The sequence below is a fragment of the Vulpes vulpes genome, chromosome 3, assembly GCF_048418805.1.
Source record: "Vulpes vulpes isolate BD-2025 chromosome 3, VulVul3, whole genome shotgun sequence".
NCBI classification, from domain to species: Eukaryota; Metazoa; Chordata; class Mammalia; order Carnivora; family Canidae; genus Vulpes; species Vulpes vulpes.
This window is the reverse complement of record NC_132782.1, coordinates 43,222,690-43,239,333: the sequence shown is the minus strand read 5'-3', so window position 1 is coordinate 43,239,333 and position 16,644 is coordinate 43,222,690. Positions and strand designations below refer to the sequence as shown.

The window sequence follows — 16,644 nt, the reverse complement described above, 5'->3', positions numbered from 1 at the left end:
GTAGGAAGATTAACACTGGACCCATCAGAGCTGTCCCATACAATTGGGACACCTGTGTAACTAGGCCGTGAATGGCTCCCCTTGAAGCTGTACACGGGAGGAGCTTTGAATATAGCACCTGGAGAGGACAGAGTAAACAAAAGATGATCTGAAATAGTAGGAAGCAACTGGAAAGGTCCTGGAACAATGATCCTCCACTATCTTACATTCTGCTACTAATTATATTTTGGCTATTTACTTTCTTTAGCTGCTCTGGTTTCTCTGATAAATCAAGTTTGATTTCACCAATTTCCTGTATAATTGGAATAGTGCTGAATGGATGTCATTAAATTTTGCTTAATTTAGTTTCTTGGCCATCAAGTTATTGCTTGGATGAATGATTGATGGATATATATGTGAATTTATATTTCAACATGTGTTAGTATAGAGTATTGGATGTAATGCATATACGGACCTGTGTGCTATTTGGGTAAGGTTTTAAATTCATTTTCAAAGATGGGATTGAGGGAAAAGCAGGAGTAAGCAAAGTACATACAGGTGGTAATTACAACTAGCAAAAGCTTACATGATATTTTGGCTTCTGTTTTATAAGGAATTTAAAACACTACAACTAAATATACTAAATTTGATTACAATTTAGTGCTACCACAGAATAACGTTCTCTTACTTTTGCCAAGAAGTCAAACTAAAAAGGCTTTTATATGTCTTGGAAACTAATATGATATTCTAAAGTAACTGCAAAAAAGGAATTTCATATAACTGAATGAGAAATATAAAGGTTAAGGTTCCCTTAAAATACAAACGTGGGGAGTTCGGGCCTTTATGTTCATCTATGATGAAGTGGTTTGAACTGGATTAGCTTTTCCACCATAAACGATTATAAAAGTAGACAAAAACAAAACAAAACAAAAACACAAGGCAGTGGGTTTCAGGAACTGGATAACAGGCAGCACAAGTCTGTGTTATTTGAGAGCAGGGAAATCCAAAGTGAGCCCATGTTTACCCTGGTTATCCCATAAGGAGAATTTCTTGTCCAAGATGCAGGGAGCTTGAACCTAAGCAGTAGAGTAGCTCCAGCGAGGTTAAGACAGAGAAATAAGAGCTCCTGGATACAGAAGCTGGAGTCTGTGGGGCAGGACTTCAGAAAAAGGAGGAGTGAGGCTCAAAGTCTCTGCAGGGATTCCCTACAGATCTTTAGCTGAGTCCTGGGCTGAATATATACAGGGAGAGAGTCTAAAGAGGCTGATCAGAGAAGATGCTGCAGGGCTGAGAGCAGAAGAGAGATGGGGAAAGTTGGAGAGCGAATAACTATCATAATGTTGTCAGCATTCCGGCAGCCCCGGTGGCTCAGTGGTTTAGCGCCACCTTCAGCCCGGGGCGTGATCCTGGAGACCTGGGATCGAGTCCCAAGTCAGACATCTGGCATGGATGGAGCCTGCTTCTCCCTCTGCCTGTGCCTCTCTCTGTGTCTCTCATGAATAAATAAATAAGATCTTAAAAAAAAATGTTGTCAGCATTCATTTATATCTCACTAATACCTCTTCAATACTTAGCGTCCACCTGGATGGAGGGCCAAGCCTTAGAAGTAAGGAACACAATAAGACCTAGGCTACCCCATCCTAGCAGACCCTTAAACCAAGTACTTGCCATATCCTCAGTGAAGACGACTTTTGTGTTTAAGTTCTGCCAAGTTAGAGGATCTATATAATATCTTGGACCTCCTCTGGATCCACTCTAACAAAATATAAAAACATGCCTGTTACACATTTGAGACAAACTCAAACCTACACACACCCTTTAATTGAATGGCCTGGTAAAATAGAAAAGCATTCTCAAATGCAAGCATACATTCTTCAAAAAATGATACAATAATATAGGATTTTTGCTGCGTATAATCCACAAAGTCCAGTATAAATCCATAAATTACTAACCATGCAAATAAATAGGAAAATGGAAACTGAATCTATGAACAAGATATTCGATGAGCAAACAAAAATTTAAAGCTATTTTAAATATATTCAAGAACTCAAAAAAATAATATCTTTTTAAATAGGAGACAGGAAGGGACTCTTGGCAAATAAATGAAATTATTTTTAAAAAAGAGAAATTTTTATCTGAAAACTAAAATTAAATAAAGAATTCGTTGGATAGTTTCAGCCACAAATTGGAGAAGATTAGAAGGGTAGTGAGCTTGCAGAGAAATCAATTAAGAGTATTAATTTGAAAAACAGAAGCAAAACTGAAGAAATGGGAACAGAAATTTAGTGACCTATGAAATTTTAAACAATGTAGTATACATATAATTGGAGTTTTAGAAAGAGATGAGAATGGGAAAGAGGCAGAAAGAATATTCAATGAAATGTTGACCCAAAATATCTCAAACATGACATTAAAAATCAACAAGAAGAATCTAAGTGAACTTCAGACTGAAAAAAAATTACACTTAATGTCATGGACAAACTATTGAAAATTCAAGATAAAGAGAAAAATTTAAAATCAACCCAAAGGGGTGAGAAAAAAAAAGATATTGCATACAGGGGGAAAGTCATATGAATAAAAGCTCACTTTGCATCAGTACTAGAGAGACAAGAAGATAATGGAAAAGAAAAAAAATCAACTCAGAATTCTATATTCTTAAAAAATATCCTTCAATGGAAGTAAAAAAAAAAAAAAAAAAAAAAAAAAAAGCATTTCCAGATAATGGAAAGTGATGAATTTGTAACTAGCCAACCTACACAATGAGAAATCCTAAAGAATGTTCCTCAGCATGAAGGGAAGGATAACACATGAATACTGGAATCCATAGGTAAGAATAAAGGTTAGAAATGGCAATCCTTTGGGTACATAGACCATTTTTTCTTTTATTAATTTACACAAATATAACTGATGGTTCATTTTAAAAAAATTTTCAAAAAGATTTTATTTATTCATGAGATACAAAGAGAGAGAGGAGAGAGAAATGAGAGAGAGAGAGAGAGAGAGAGGCAGAGACACAGGCAGAGGGAGAAGCAGGCTCCATGCAGGGGGCCCAATGTGGGACTCGATCCCGGGACTCTAGGATCACACCCTAAGCTGAAGGCAGACGCTTTACCTGCTGAGCCACCTAGGCATCCCATAACTGATGGTTTAAAGCAAGTAATATATTAAGAGAGATTTTGTACTACACATTGCCTAAACATACGACAGCAATACAAAAAACATTGAGAATACATGGAACAGTATTGTTAGTTTCTTGCATTTGTGAAGTAGTAAGGGGAACAGGGAAAATGGGAAACGAGAATTGTGAAGAAAGTGGGAAATGCCAGTAGCAAAATGCAAAATGTTTCAGTATTAACTCTAGGTTGACTTCACAAGTTAAACAATTGCTAGCCCTAAGCAGCCACTGGAAAAAAAATACTAAGGGCAAATTAAAATGTCTTTATACAAATAAAATGGAATGATAAAAAACATTTTAATTAATGCAAAAAAAAAAAAGAAAGCTGCAAAGGAGCAACAGGAAAAATGAATTAAAAAAAACCAGGATGATATACCTAAAATCATATTGAAAAATACATTAAATATTAAGTGAATCAATCATACCAACTCAACTGTAAGGAAGATTTCTTTAAAAATACAAGTGGGATAAAATATGTAAACTCAAGTATGAGAAACTTGGCATGTCTATCTTGATATTACACAAAGCCAACTTTGGGATGAAAAGAGACATTTCATAATGATAAAAATAATCAGGACTAAATAATCCTAAATATGCATGGAAATTAATAGCATGGATTTAAAATTAATACCACAGTTTGAAAATATTAAAAGAAATTAGCAGAGCCAAATGGATAAATGATTAATACCACAATTACAGTTGAAGATGTCAATACCTCTCTCTCAGTATTTGAAACAAAAATATTAGGGAGAATATGAGAAGACCTGAGTGACCATCAACTAATAAATTTACAGAACACACCATACCAGGTAATGGAAGAGCACATAAAATAATCACCAATATAGCTCATATGCTGGGTTATTAAATAGTTTTTAATATATTTCAATGATGAAAATCTTACAGAGTATTGCCTATTACTAAAATGGAATTAATTTAGAAATCAACAACAAAACATCTAGAAATTATCCAAATAATTGGGAGTTAAATAATAGTTTACTAAAGGAGCCATTGGCAAAATAATACAAATCACCAAGAAAAATTCAAAATTATTTTGAATTAAAAATTTTTTTAAAGTAGGCTCCACTCCCAGTGTGGAGCCCAACAGGAGGGGTTTGAACTAACGACCTTAAGGCCAAGACAGGAGCTGAGGCCAAGATTCAGACACTCAATCAACTGAGCCACCCAGGCACCCCTTATTTTGAATTTAATTGCAACAAAAACCACAATGCATACTAGACAGGATTTAAGAAGGAGAATTTGCTAAAACATTTTATGAACCATGAACTTGAAAACTCGTTTTCCTGAGTAATTTATTACAGATCCTAGTTCTGCTTTTTCACTTTCTTAATGTGTCATTTTGGGCTTATGAAGAAGCCGAAACCTGCAGTTTCTCAAGCTTGGTATTACTAACATTTGGAATGAATAATTTTTTGTTGGTGTGGGGGCTATTTTGTGTTTTGAGGAGGTGTAGGAGCATCCCTGGACTCTACCTTGCTAGGATCAGCCTCACTCTCCGTTGTGACACTCAAATCCAGCTCCAGACATCATTGCATGTTCCCAGGGGTGGGAAGGTGAGGGGCTAGGGGATTAATCTCCCTGCATTGATAACCACGGAGTTAGAATATATCACTTTTGTGGTCAGATAGATGTGGATGGATTTATAAACTGTACATTTACCACCTTTGCTTCCACTGGAGTTTACTCGACCATTCTAAGCTTCTATTTTTATTCACGGTTGTGCTTTGAAGACAGATAATGTATACCAGGAGATTAACATCATGTTTGCCATCAACTCTCAACACATAAGAAGTATTATTATTTCTGTTGGACTATGCAAATATGGACTGTAAAGTAACTTCCCAGCTAAAATGACCTCTTGTGATAACTAAACTGCTTTAAAAAATTTCCCCTAATCTTTATAGTTTATAATCTTATTTATATGAATTTATCATTATAATTGAAATATGTCAACCTCCATGTATTTCCCACGAAAATATGTTAATCACAGAAGTAGATTAGGGTTAGACAATCTATTCTACTAAGTGTCAAAGACTGTCTTCAAAGACATGTAAAATTTAAAGTCTTTTAAAAATTACAGGCATCAATAATTTTAAGAAACATATCTCCTTAAATTCTTTATAATATCTAGAATCGTAAGAATTTAAAACATATTAAAATGATTTAATATAGATCTAGCCTTTAGGGTGAGAACAAAATGAGTTAGAAATAACTGTACCGCTGCTCTAGAAATGATGATCCTTCTTTAGCAGAAATTGAAGCTGATGTGGAGAAGTCATAAGACATTGCACAACTACAGATAAATTAATAGTCTGCATATCTTGAACATAGGTACATTTTTGCTCATTCTAGCCTTTACTTGTTTTTGTTCAATCATTTGATAACCAGATGTCTGATGAATTTGTCATATGCCTATGCCAGTACTTCCATGAGTTTCCAGTAAAACCAGTTTCTCTTTTCAGAAGCTACTTCATTATAGTCTGGGAGGCTCAGCATACAGTGAGAAAACACACAGAGACAAGTTACAGTCAATAACTTCTGTTGAGAAGGAAAAAGAGGTCCAAAGCAATTACCACTCTAGGAATTAAAGATACACTTGGCGACACATGTGGGTGCTCAGGACCTCAAATAAAGTAGGACTTGTGTCATTAAAAGGGAGAGGGGAACATGTTCTCAGCAGGGTGCAGAGCAAGAGCAGGCTCCAAGGTATATTAAGCTTACAATCTTCGGCTTTCATGAGATCATTGGAAGCCAGGCACTGTTGGGGAAACTGAGCCGCAGTAAGATTATAGAGGTCTCTTAATGACAGACAAAAGAATTTTCGGTTTAGACGCAGTGGATAAGCACTAAAAAACGTTTGAGAAGAATTATATGATACAAGTACTTTGTAGAAGATTTATATAGTGACACGAAGAGATAATGAATTTCAAATGGAGGTTGGAAGAGAAAACCAGAAAGCAATAATATCACTATCAACATTCTTTTCAATTATAAAAGATAATATGACAGATTGGATTAAAGCATCTATCAAGTTGTGAGTTTCTGTCAGGACTCCTTTTAAAAACAGATGTATGAAAAAAAAATTAAAAAAAAAATAAAAACAGATGTATGTCTGAACTTCTCTTTCTTTTGTTTTTCTCACTGATACAAATGATCCCAATGCATAAAATTATTTTGGGGGTTGCAAAAAAAAAAAACCCTTATTTTCTCTACCATGCGTTTGTATATTTAAGAGATACAATTTAGAAAATATATTTGAACAGATTATTTTCTTCTGACTCTTGGGGACATAATATCACAATATTTGTGACATAGGAAGAAAAATAGTTTCTTCTAACATACTTCTGATTATCTAATGTCGGCCATATAGCTGTTCAAGTGGGAGGCAGCTTAGCTAATGCGAGAACACTCGTAGCTTCTCCTGTCCAATACACATCACCTGAAAGCTCTGAACAAACCTATTAGGGAAAAAAATCGATAAAATGCGGAATTCTGCATTTGTTTTCGAAGTAATCTGAGGGCCAACTCCACCACCATCCTGTGCTTTGATTTTCCTGAATGGCAATATGTTTTTCTACCTATCGGTTACCACTATATCTGCTTATGAGCATGAAAGAAGACATATTCCTACTCTTCCCTAAACTGGAAACTCTATAAACTCTCAAGTTAAAAAGTGTGGTCATAATAACTTTAGTTTTCAAGGTAAACATCTATTAGCATATAAACTTTGGCTAATATTACGAAAGTACTTTGCAGTCCTTTGGAAATGATATCAGAAAATATTTTTCATAATAGTTCTTCGCTGATTTCTTTTAGCACCTTGATGCAAGAAATTGAAATCCATTATATTAATAAAACCCCAAAGTAGCCTATGGTACAAAAAAGAATAAATAATAAAATAGTAAAATAAAATAATAAAACATTTCTGTGCCTTTAATGAAGTCTATACCAGAGAGCAAGCCGAGCTAAGCAAAACCAAATAAAAATCAAACAAGAACAATTACAAAAAATCAGCACTTACCCATATTTTGCAAAAGTTGCCCAGTATTTCATTATGGATCTACTCAAAATTTCCTCAGCTTTTGTGTAATTAGCTCTTCTTTCCAGAGGTAAACCAAAGACAAATTCAATTTCATAACCATGCATCACTCCCATCCATTCTGGCCAAGGAAGTTGGGAGGATCGGTGTTCAAAATAGTAGAAAAAGGCATTATTTCCCAATTCTGAGAACTTTTTGGTGAACTCCAAGGCAGGGCATATGATATTGTAATCGCCAAGAACATCGTCCAATGCGTCACGGTATTTTTCATCCCTCTGATCATCTAACAAGTCTACATAATAAAAAAGGATCGATTCCCTTCCAAATTCACTCACTCCTGGAAAATACATTTTTAAGCCTTCTTGAAATTCTTTTCTAGTTATGATACTGTCGTTATCTTTGCTGAAACCAGGAGCACGATATACTAAAAATGCTGTCCCTTCATCTTTGTTAACACCCACCAAGATCTGGGCTTTTTTGAACTGTCCAAGTTGGAGTAGTGTGTCGGGCATGTCAGTGAGAAAATCCCCATCCACAATTGGACCAAAGTTTACAGACAAAAGAGTATCAGAGGGGACAACCAATACTTCATTCAGTAGAATTTCCTGGGGATCTTTGTTTCGAAGGCATCTGATTATCTCCGTCTCATTTTCTCTAGAGCAACCAATAAATTTAGCCAAGGTCAACGTTCTGTTCCTGGCTTCTTCAAGAGACATTACTGCCCAAGGGGCATTAGAGGATCCACTTTGCAGAATGGCTCTGGTAAACAGCGGTTGGCTTCCAGGAGAAAGTAGGTGAAGGCCAACCGAACCTGCCCCTGCACTTTCTCCAAAGAGAGTTACACTTTTAGGATTTCCACCAAAGGCTGCTATGTTCTTTTGCACCCACTGAAGTGCCAGTTGTTGGTCAAATAAGCCCAGGTTCCCTGGGGCCTCGGGATTTCCTGGTAAAGCTAAGAATCCTAGGGCCCCCACCCTATAGTTCATTGAGACGACAATAACTCTTTCAACCCGAGCCAGAAATTTGCCATCATAAACAGGTAAAGATGATGTTCCTGTTTGAAAACCACCACCATAGATCCATATCATTACAGTGGCGTTTTTTGGTTTAGGTGTTGGAATCCACACATTCAGATATAAACAGTCTTCGCTGAGATCAGTGTTTGGGTTCCACATCTCGGATCCAGGGAAACCTGGGAAACTTTGATCTGTGTTCTGATAGCAAGAATTTGCATATTTTGTGGCATTCCAAATATCGGACCATTTGGTCAAGAATTGTGGCTTTTTGAATCGAAGTCTACCAAGAGGTGGCTGTGCATAGGGAATTCCAAGAAAGGCTGTGACTGTGCCACCAAGAACCGGCAAGTTCATCCCTCGGACTTTTCCATTCTTGGTTGTAATTACGATGTCTTCTTCGGTGTGTGACTTCCCGATAAGCACCCAGAGCAGAAGAAACCACAAGAGAAGTCGGATGCTTAGGATTGTACCCTTGCTCTGCATATTGATTTCTGAAAGAGAGGTAATTAGGAAGTTTTAAAAGCCTCATGCATCAAATATTATATTTTATTTATGATAATTAGCCGAAATACAGTAGTTCTTATTAATCCTACCAATTATGAAAACTAATAAATCTGCTAGTATGAAACAGGTTTTGTAAACATACACACATACACATACACACAGAAAATGCTTGGAAATATTTCACTTTTCAATTTAGAATAGAAATAAGTGGAATGGGAGAGTAGAAATTGTTTCATTTTAGAAAGATTCATTATTAAGTCTCTGTAAGGAAGATTAAGTATTTTATTTTATTTTATTTTATTTTATTATTTTATTTTATTTTTTGGAAGATTAAGTATTTTAAAGCAGAAGTTTGTCCCAGGCATGTAGATTTATACTTTTTTTACTGTACACAGACATGCCAAAAGGGGCATTAAGTGGCAGACAACTTATGACAGTTATAATTCTACCTCAGTTAGAGGAGGAAACATAAGGTCATGTATTGTCGGAAATGTGTGCGGTGCTTTCCCGGTCACCCAGCTCTTGACAGAACTGTGAAGTAGATTGAGAACCTTTAAGGATCCCCAGACTTCTGTTACTGGCTTTTTCTGTTTCCATGGTCCCTTCTGTGGTCCTTTTTGTTTCGTGGTTTCTTCCTCTCCACAACCCAGAAGAGAATTTGGATGATTTATTCATAGGATATTAAGTAACAAAAATACAGCAGTTGTCATTTCTCCTAAAAACTGTGAAAATTAACATATCTGCTACCACAAATCTGCTACCACTTTAAAGAACTATGGGGGAAAACTGGAAGAGAGGGCTGTGGGTGTATACCAGACAATTTCTTTGGAAGTGAGTAACAAAGAAAGCCTTCTCCACCTGAATTACAATGTCAGTGGAGAGAAGCAGCAGCTGATAATATGATGTGTGAGAGGAGATACTTTGAAGGAATTTTACACTCAGAGATTACTCAATGTTATTTGTTAATTGATTAAAGTATATGCGACTGGTGAGGTTAAATGTGTCAACATGGTTGGATCACTTGTGTTTTGATAGTGGACAAAATAAGTGAGATTAAGAGGACTAAGGCTAAGGAACTACTGGGAAGAGTAGAGGAAGAAAAAGGAATCTTGAAGACCTATCAAATCATAACTTTTGACATTTTATTAAATAATATTTATTGATGACATGAAAAGATTGCTGGTGGAAATCAGTTTTATTAAAAATTCATAATGTGGGGCACCTGGGTGGCTCAGTGGGGTGGGCATTCTACTCTTGGTTTCAGCTCAGGCCATGATTTCATGGGTCCTGTGATCTAGCAGCATGGGGCTCCACGCTCCCTCTCCCTTATCGGCCCCTGTCCCCACTTGCACTAGTGCTTGTTCTCTGTCAAATAAATCAATCCATCGTCTAAAAAATTCATAATGCACACCGAGTTGCCTTAAAGTTGGTAACACTTAAAAATCAGATTCTGAAACTTCACATGACACAGAGGGACACAGAAATGTAATGCCCATATTATTTTAAAGAACTAACATCTTTATATAACTGGAATAAAACCTGATTGAAACAGTCAAATACAAACACCGATTCTCCTCCACACAATGATACCAAAGGTCCGCAAATGTACACAACCTTTTCTGTATTATTTTCTCATACTGTAATTGTAAATACAATCTATGTGCCTAAGAAGCTAATCCTGTGAGCTTTGAGAATTTGTATTAGTGTTTTTTTTTTTTTTTTAATTTAGGTTGTCTCAGAAGGTAGAGAAAATAAAGTATTATCCTGAAAACTGTCACAAGATTAGGATTCTCAAATGTTAAATCAACCTCATTTGCCACCGCTAATGGTATAGCTAGTGATCAGCCAGTATGTTTTGAGCCCCCAAAAGATCTGGATAAATTGATCAACTGTGTACAGTATTTTGTTAGTGTACTTACAGATATCTCTACCTCTGTTTCTGTTTATATCTATATATCTAGATTTAATTATATCAATGTCTATATATTTATGCATATATATACACATATATGTCTATCTATAATGATTATTAAGCTAATAAGTTTTTTTAAAAAACTGATTATTTTATACTGTCAATTTTGATACAACTGAACCTGTAAAGACCATTAAAATGTTATTGAAGTATATAATACTTTAATACTATTTCTGTACTCTTATATTTATGATTTCTATACTATTATGATATGCTATAATATTTATGATAAATTATGATAACTATAATATATGATATCATAACATTGTGATAATGTAGTAATAATGTGAAGCTTCTGGTAGACTTAGCACTTACTACTGAAATTTTATATTTCTGACAGTTCAGGAGTTTTAGAGGCATACCAACCGCAGTCTTACTTTTTAAGTCCTTCTGATAATTTCTAAACCCTTTCTCTTAAATAGATGGAGGGGACATTTGAAGAAAAAAGTGCAGCAATGGATTTTTTTTTTCTTTTTTAAAAACCTGCTTTGCAAAGAAAATAGGAATTAAGACACAAATCGGGTTAACTCTAACCTACATTTCAACAGATTCATTGCAGCATGTCTGGTTGTACTCATTCCTCCCTGTGGCCCCGCTCAAGCAATGTTCTTCTGAGTGTAAAGATTGTCTGTTTTTTTTTTCTTGGTTTTATATAAACATTATTTTACCTTTATAAACCAAACACTTAATGCTATGTGATTTTTGGTCTCTGATAATTTTCAAATGTTTGTTGTATGCTTTAATAATTATATTGCACAGCAAGTATAATATACTACCAAAACATTTTGGTTTTGTATGTAATTAATAAATGCAATAATTTTCCTTGAATACTAAAAAGAATATCTATTATAACACTTAAAAGGTTATAGTATCATTCCATGTCACTTAGCTTGGTTTACATAGCTGTGTCTTGTATGTTTTTATTTATGCTTGTGCTGAATAGATGTTAATGTTATATAGTATGATTTAGGCAAGTAATTATCTTGCTTTCTCAAGGATGATCTGTGAGTCATCAGCTCACAAATAATGTGATTAGTAACATTCAAAAAAATCATTGTAAGCATGCATTCACTGTGAGAATGGCAATATAATTCCAACTCACCACCATGCTACCTGTTGGAGCGCTTATATACCATATTATTAAGTTTAGACTTTAACATGAAAATATGCATGTCCACATTGCTAGGTTAGTGTAGGCTAATATTTTCATAGTTAGCTGCAGCCCTTATTTAAATAAGCATTATGTTGTCCTTTTCATAATCCAGTATTCTCTATTTTAACAGGTTGCTTTATGTTTTTAGTATATGTTATCACATGATTAAATAATCAAAGGAGGAATAAAGGAGACTGAGAAAATATAATTAGCCTATATATCCAAATCTTTATTAATAATTAAAACATTAACGAAAACTTCATTTGTCTTTCTTCAATAAATTCTGGTGCAAGTTGAATAATGTCACATTAAATAAACAATTTAAACTTCGGGAATATATAATCCATTTATCATAAAGAATGGGGAAATTTTCCATACCAACTACAAGTGAGTATTGGAATTTAATTCACTTACTGCCATAGTTTTTGAAAGAAAGGCAGGAGTCCTCCTTTGGAATTGCAAAAGAAAATGAATGAAGGGAGTGGGAAGAGGGAAAAACCTAAGATAATGAAGACTACAGTATCCCTAGTTTGTCAAGTGCTTCAGGATATCAAAATCTACTGGCAATTTTTGGAAAATATTCCAAACTTTTAACAATGTAACTTTGAAAATTAAAAAAAATGCAAAAAAAAACCATTATTTTTTCATTTTTGAATTAATTTTGAAAGTAGTATCAATTTTAAGAAATATATGTTATGCCCTAAGATACGGATGTAATAAAATGATTGATAGAGCTACTTATTTGCCATAGCTAATTGTCAACCACCTTTTCAAAATAATTGGCCATCCAAGGACTTCTTAAAAGATGGTCAAGCAAATATTGATAATAGTTTTCTCCGAGTGTAATTTTCCTGTTTTTTTTTAAAGTTATAAAATTCATTTCTATATAAAAATAAGCCTTCTTAAAATAGTGGGGCAAGAGCCATCTAGATAATATGATCTAGAACAAGCGCCTATAAATGTATTTGGTCAAAATAAAACAACTAAGCCTTTATACCAAATCTAAAAAGCTTGTTTTGTTGTAGGCTATCTGAAGTGGGGAACTGAGGAAGTCTGTTTATAAATAGACTATAGCACTGTCTTTCAGGGATCCTTCGGGTACCCTAGGCACTGAGAGAATGTGTACAGATATAAGACACTATATTAGGTATGAGAAGCGTAAGATCCGAATCTGCCCTCAATCAGGAAGAAGATAGTTGAAGTAATTTTTTTTTTTTTTTTTTTTTTTTTAGTTGAAGTAATTCAAACATTTACTATTAGAGAGATATCTTGGGTCTTTGAAAGTTGAATCTGGTGTTTGACTGATGTCTATTCAATTACGACCCTCTAACAACCTGCAGTGTCTCTAAGAATGAGCAGATTTTGGCATGAAAGCATTAATTTAAATATGTTATTATTAATTATTATCAAAAAACGACTCAAAGCAGAAACTAAATTTATAAACAAGAAGTGACTTGCCAAAACATTATTAGTTTATATTTTAAAAAGTGAAAAAATAAAGTGAAATGTGGATCTCAAGACATTTTCTTACAGTTAAAGAAGCAGGTCATTAAAAATAAACAAGAATAAAAATAAATCTAGGATGCTGAAACAACTTTGCTAATCCAATTAGCAATTTTATTTGTCATTCAAAGGTGATGTTATTTCAAATTCACAGAGAATTCTAAAGATTTTCATTTAAAGTCACTCTTCAAAAACTCATGCCCATCCCCTAATAAGTAACTATTTACATAAGTGAAATACAATTATGTTTATCATAAGTATGAGATAGTTTTTATTATGGAAAGCATAGACAGACTAGTGATGGAAACTCCTCGCTGAGTTTATTATTGTGTAATATATTTATACAAATTTGGAAGGCCTACTTTTGAAATAAAAAATAAATTATAAATAGAGATCCTAAACCATGGAATAATTTGGGTCACATTTCAGTTTAATTTAATCATTCACACATTTTATATTCAATGCTTAATCCTCTGATTAAACAAGAACTGATGTCACTAAAACAAAGGCAGATTTACAAGACTGTAGGATGAGCAGAAAAATCTAAATTTGCTAGTTGTTTCTATAATCACAGAAATAATAGCAAATTCACAATATATTGCTATACTTTAAATGCAAATTTTCTTTTTCCTAAAGGGCACACAGGACACAGGGAGAAAAGTTTGCAAACCAAATTAGGAAACAGAATTTTCTTTTAGATATAAGAAACCTAGACCTCATTCTTTGCCAATGATACTGTTAAAGTTTCAGATGACAAAATGATGATTAGGTACAGTGTCAAGCCAGACAGTAAGAGAACTATTCTTTCATGCCACTTAAAGAAAAAAAAAAAAAAAAAAAAAAGAAAAAGAAAAAAGGAAAAAAAAAATAGAGTAAGACTGGCCAGGGACCACTTTTGTCACTCTTTTCAGGAGAGATTCCCTGCATCATGCATTTAAGGGTAAAACACAGCGCAGAAGTGTCCCCGCGCAGGGAGGGCGCTCAGAGCGCGCATCCCAGGGATTCCACAAGTGCTGCTACGGTCCTTCGCACAGAGCTGAATACATCTCGCTATTTCCTCCGCAGGCAAATGACTCGGTTTAGGTCCCTTGAATAACGGGCAGATGGGATGCATGTGTCCGCTCGCTGGCTGCATCTGTCCCACTTGCAATAACCGTGCTCCACGGAGCACCCAGGGGCACAGCACACAAGTGCAGGGGTGACGCTCCTCCTGCCGGGCGAGCCTCGCCGTAAGGTGCCCCTGGACACCCGCAGCTTACCTGACGCGCTGCGACGCGGCGCAGAAGTTTGCAGGGAGCGGCGAGCGTGCAACTCCTCGGGAGGCGCGGTTTGCAGCGGCGGCTCCAGCCTGCAAAGTGGGCTGCCCTGACATCGCGATCCCCTCCCCCGGACAAAGCTCGCGAGAGTTGGCAGCCGCCCCGGCCCTGGACGCAGCCAATCTGGACCTCCCGACATCTGTTCCGAGGCTCAGGGTTCCAGCGCCGTAGGGATCGGTCACCGAGTAGGACCCGACTCCTGCTTCGGGCGCGGGCGCGGGCGCGGGCGCAGGCGCTGGCTGCGGGGGCGGGGGGGGGGTGCAGAACCTTCAGCTACCAGCAGCTGAAAGGAATAGGAAATGCACGTGTTTTCCCTTTTAAATACTACCAGAACTTTTAAGGTGTTTTCCCCCCTTAAAAAAAAGAAAAAAAGAAAAATATATATATTTGAAACTGTTTGAAATATATATATAATATTGAAAAAATATATATTTGAAACTGTTTGAAATATATATATAATATTGAAAAATATATATATTTGAAACTGTTTGAAAAATATATAATATTGAAAAAATATATATTTGAAACTGAAAAATATATATATAATATTGAAAAATATATATTTTTGAAACTGAAAAATACATATAATATTGAAATATATATATATTTGAAACTGTTTGAAAAATATATATAATATTAAATATATATATATTGAAACTGAAAAAATATATATAATATTGAAAAAATATATATTTGAAACTAAAAAAATATATAATATTAAAAATATATATATTTGAAACTGAAAAATATATATTGAAAAATATATATATTTGAAACTGAAAAAATATATATATAATATTGAAAAAAATATATATTTGAAACTGAAAAATATATATAATATTAAAAATATATATATTTGAGGGATCCCTGGGTGGCGCAGCAGTTTGGCGCCTGCCTTTGGCCCAGGGCGCGATCCTGGAGACCCGGCATCGAATCCCACGTCGGGCTCCCGGTGCATGGAGCCTGCTTCTCCCTCTGCCTATGTCTCTGCCTCTCTCTCTCTCTCTCTCTCTCTGTGACTATCATAAATAAATAAAAAATTTTGTTGTTGTTGTTTTTTGAAAAAATTAAAATATATATATATATTTGAAACTGAAAAATATATATATAATATTGAAAATATATATATTTGAAACTGAAAAATATATATAATATTGAAATATATATATATATTGAAACTGTTTGAAATTCTCCCCTCTCTTTCTAAAATAAGTATATCTTTAAAAAAAAAAGAAAATGTCATTCTGATGACAGTTCGTTGGTTTAATAAGTGTGATTTTGTATGCAAATGTCAAATGTGCTCATTTTAAGATTTAAAGACCTAAAGCATAGTTCTAAAGAAATTTGGTATTGAAATTCTTTGCACCTTCAATCTGTGCCTTTCATGTGGTTACAAAGGAGTGTGAAAGAGAAACTTGGAAACAAAGTAACTACTCTGGATAAAGGCCTGCAGATCGCTGCTCAGTTAGGTTAGCTGCCTGCAGGGCTCAGATCCCTGGGCTCTGGCAAGCGCGGTGCCCCGGGGGCATTCCAGGTCTAGGAGGGTCAGCACTGCTGATTTCCGACCAGGAGCCCCGCAGGCAGGCGGTCAAGTGTGATGAGAAGCCACAATTTTCTGGTCAAGACCAAAAAAGTACAATGGACGATCTCCACCAAACTTTTAAAAAGATACACTTGTCAGCTGGAAGAGTGTGAATTCTCAGGGATGCATTTATCCCTTTCAGGCTTAGGGTCTTTGAAATCTTATGTTTGGGAAAATGGAAAAAAAAAAAAAAAAGACTTTTAATGCTTGATCTCTCAACGCAATTGCATTCTTTATCTCTTGCAAATGATAGCTTTCACTTTTAAATCTGTCACTTTTTGGTTCACTATGGACCAATCATTAGGCATGTAAGTGTAGGTGAACCCATTTTTGTTTTTAATATTGTGCTAAAATTTCAAATAGGCACATATAAGAACTGTCATTTAT

General features: G+C 35.1%; 1 protein-coding gene across 1 annotated transcript in view; it reads right to left on the bottom strand.

Moving 5' to 3' along the window:
• The window catches only part of BCHE (butyrylcholinesterase), a 58,861-nt gene extending 43,937 nt beyond the window's left edge, over positions 1-14,924 (bottom strand). Inside the window, exons 1-2 of the mRNA XM_026007705.2 lie at positions 14,619-14,924; positions 7,194-8,718 (exon numbers count right to left, since the gene is read on the bottom strand). Coding sequence (XP_025863490.2) covers positions 7,194-8,718; positions 14,619-14,814 — 1,721 coding nt within the window. The 5' untranslated portion in view covers positions 14,815-14,924. The remainder of the gene's footprint in view (positions 1-7,193; positions 8,719-14,618) is intronic.
• Positions 14,925-16,644: the final 1,720 nt, after the last annotated feature.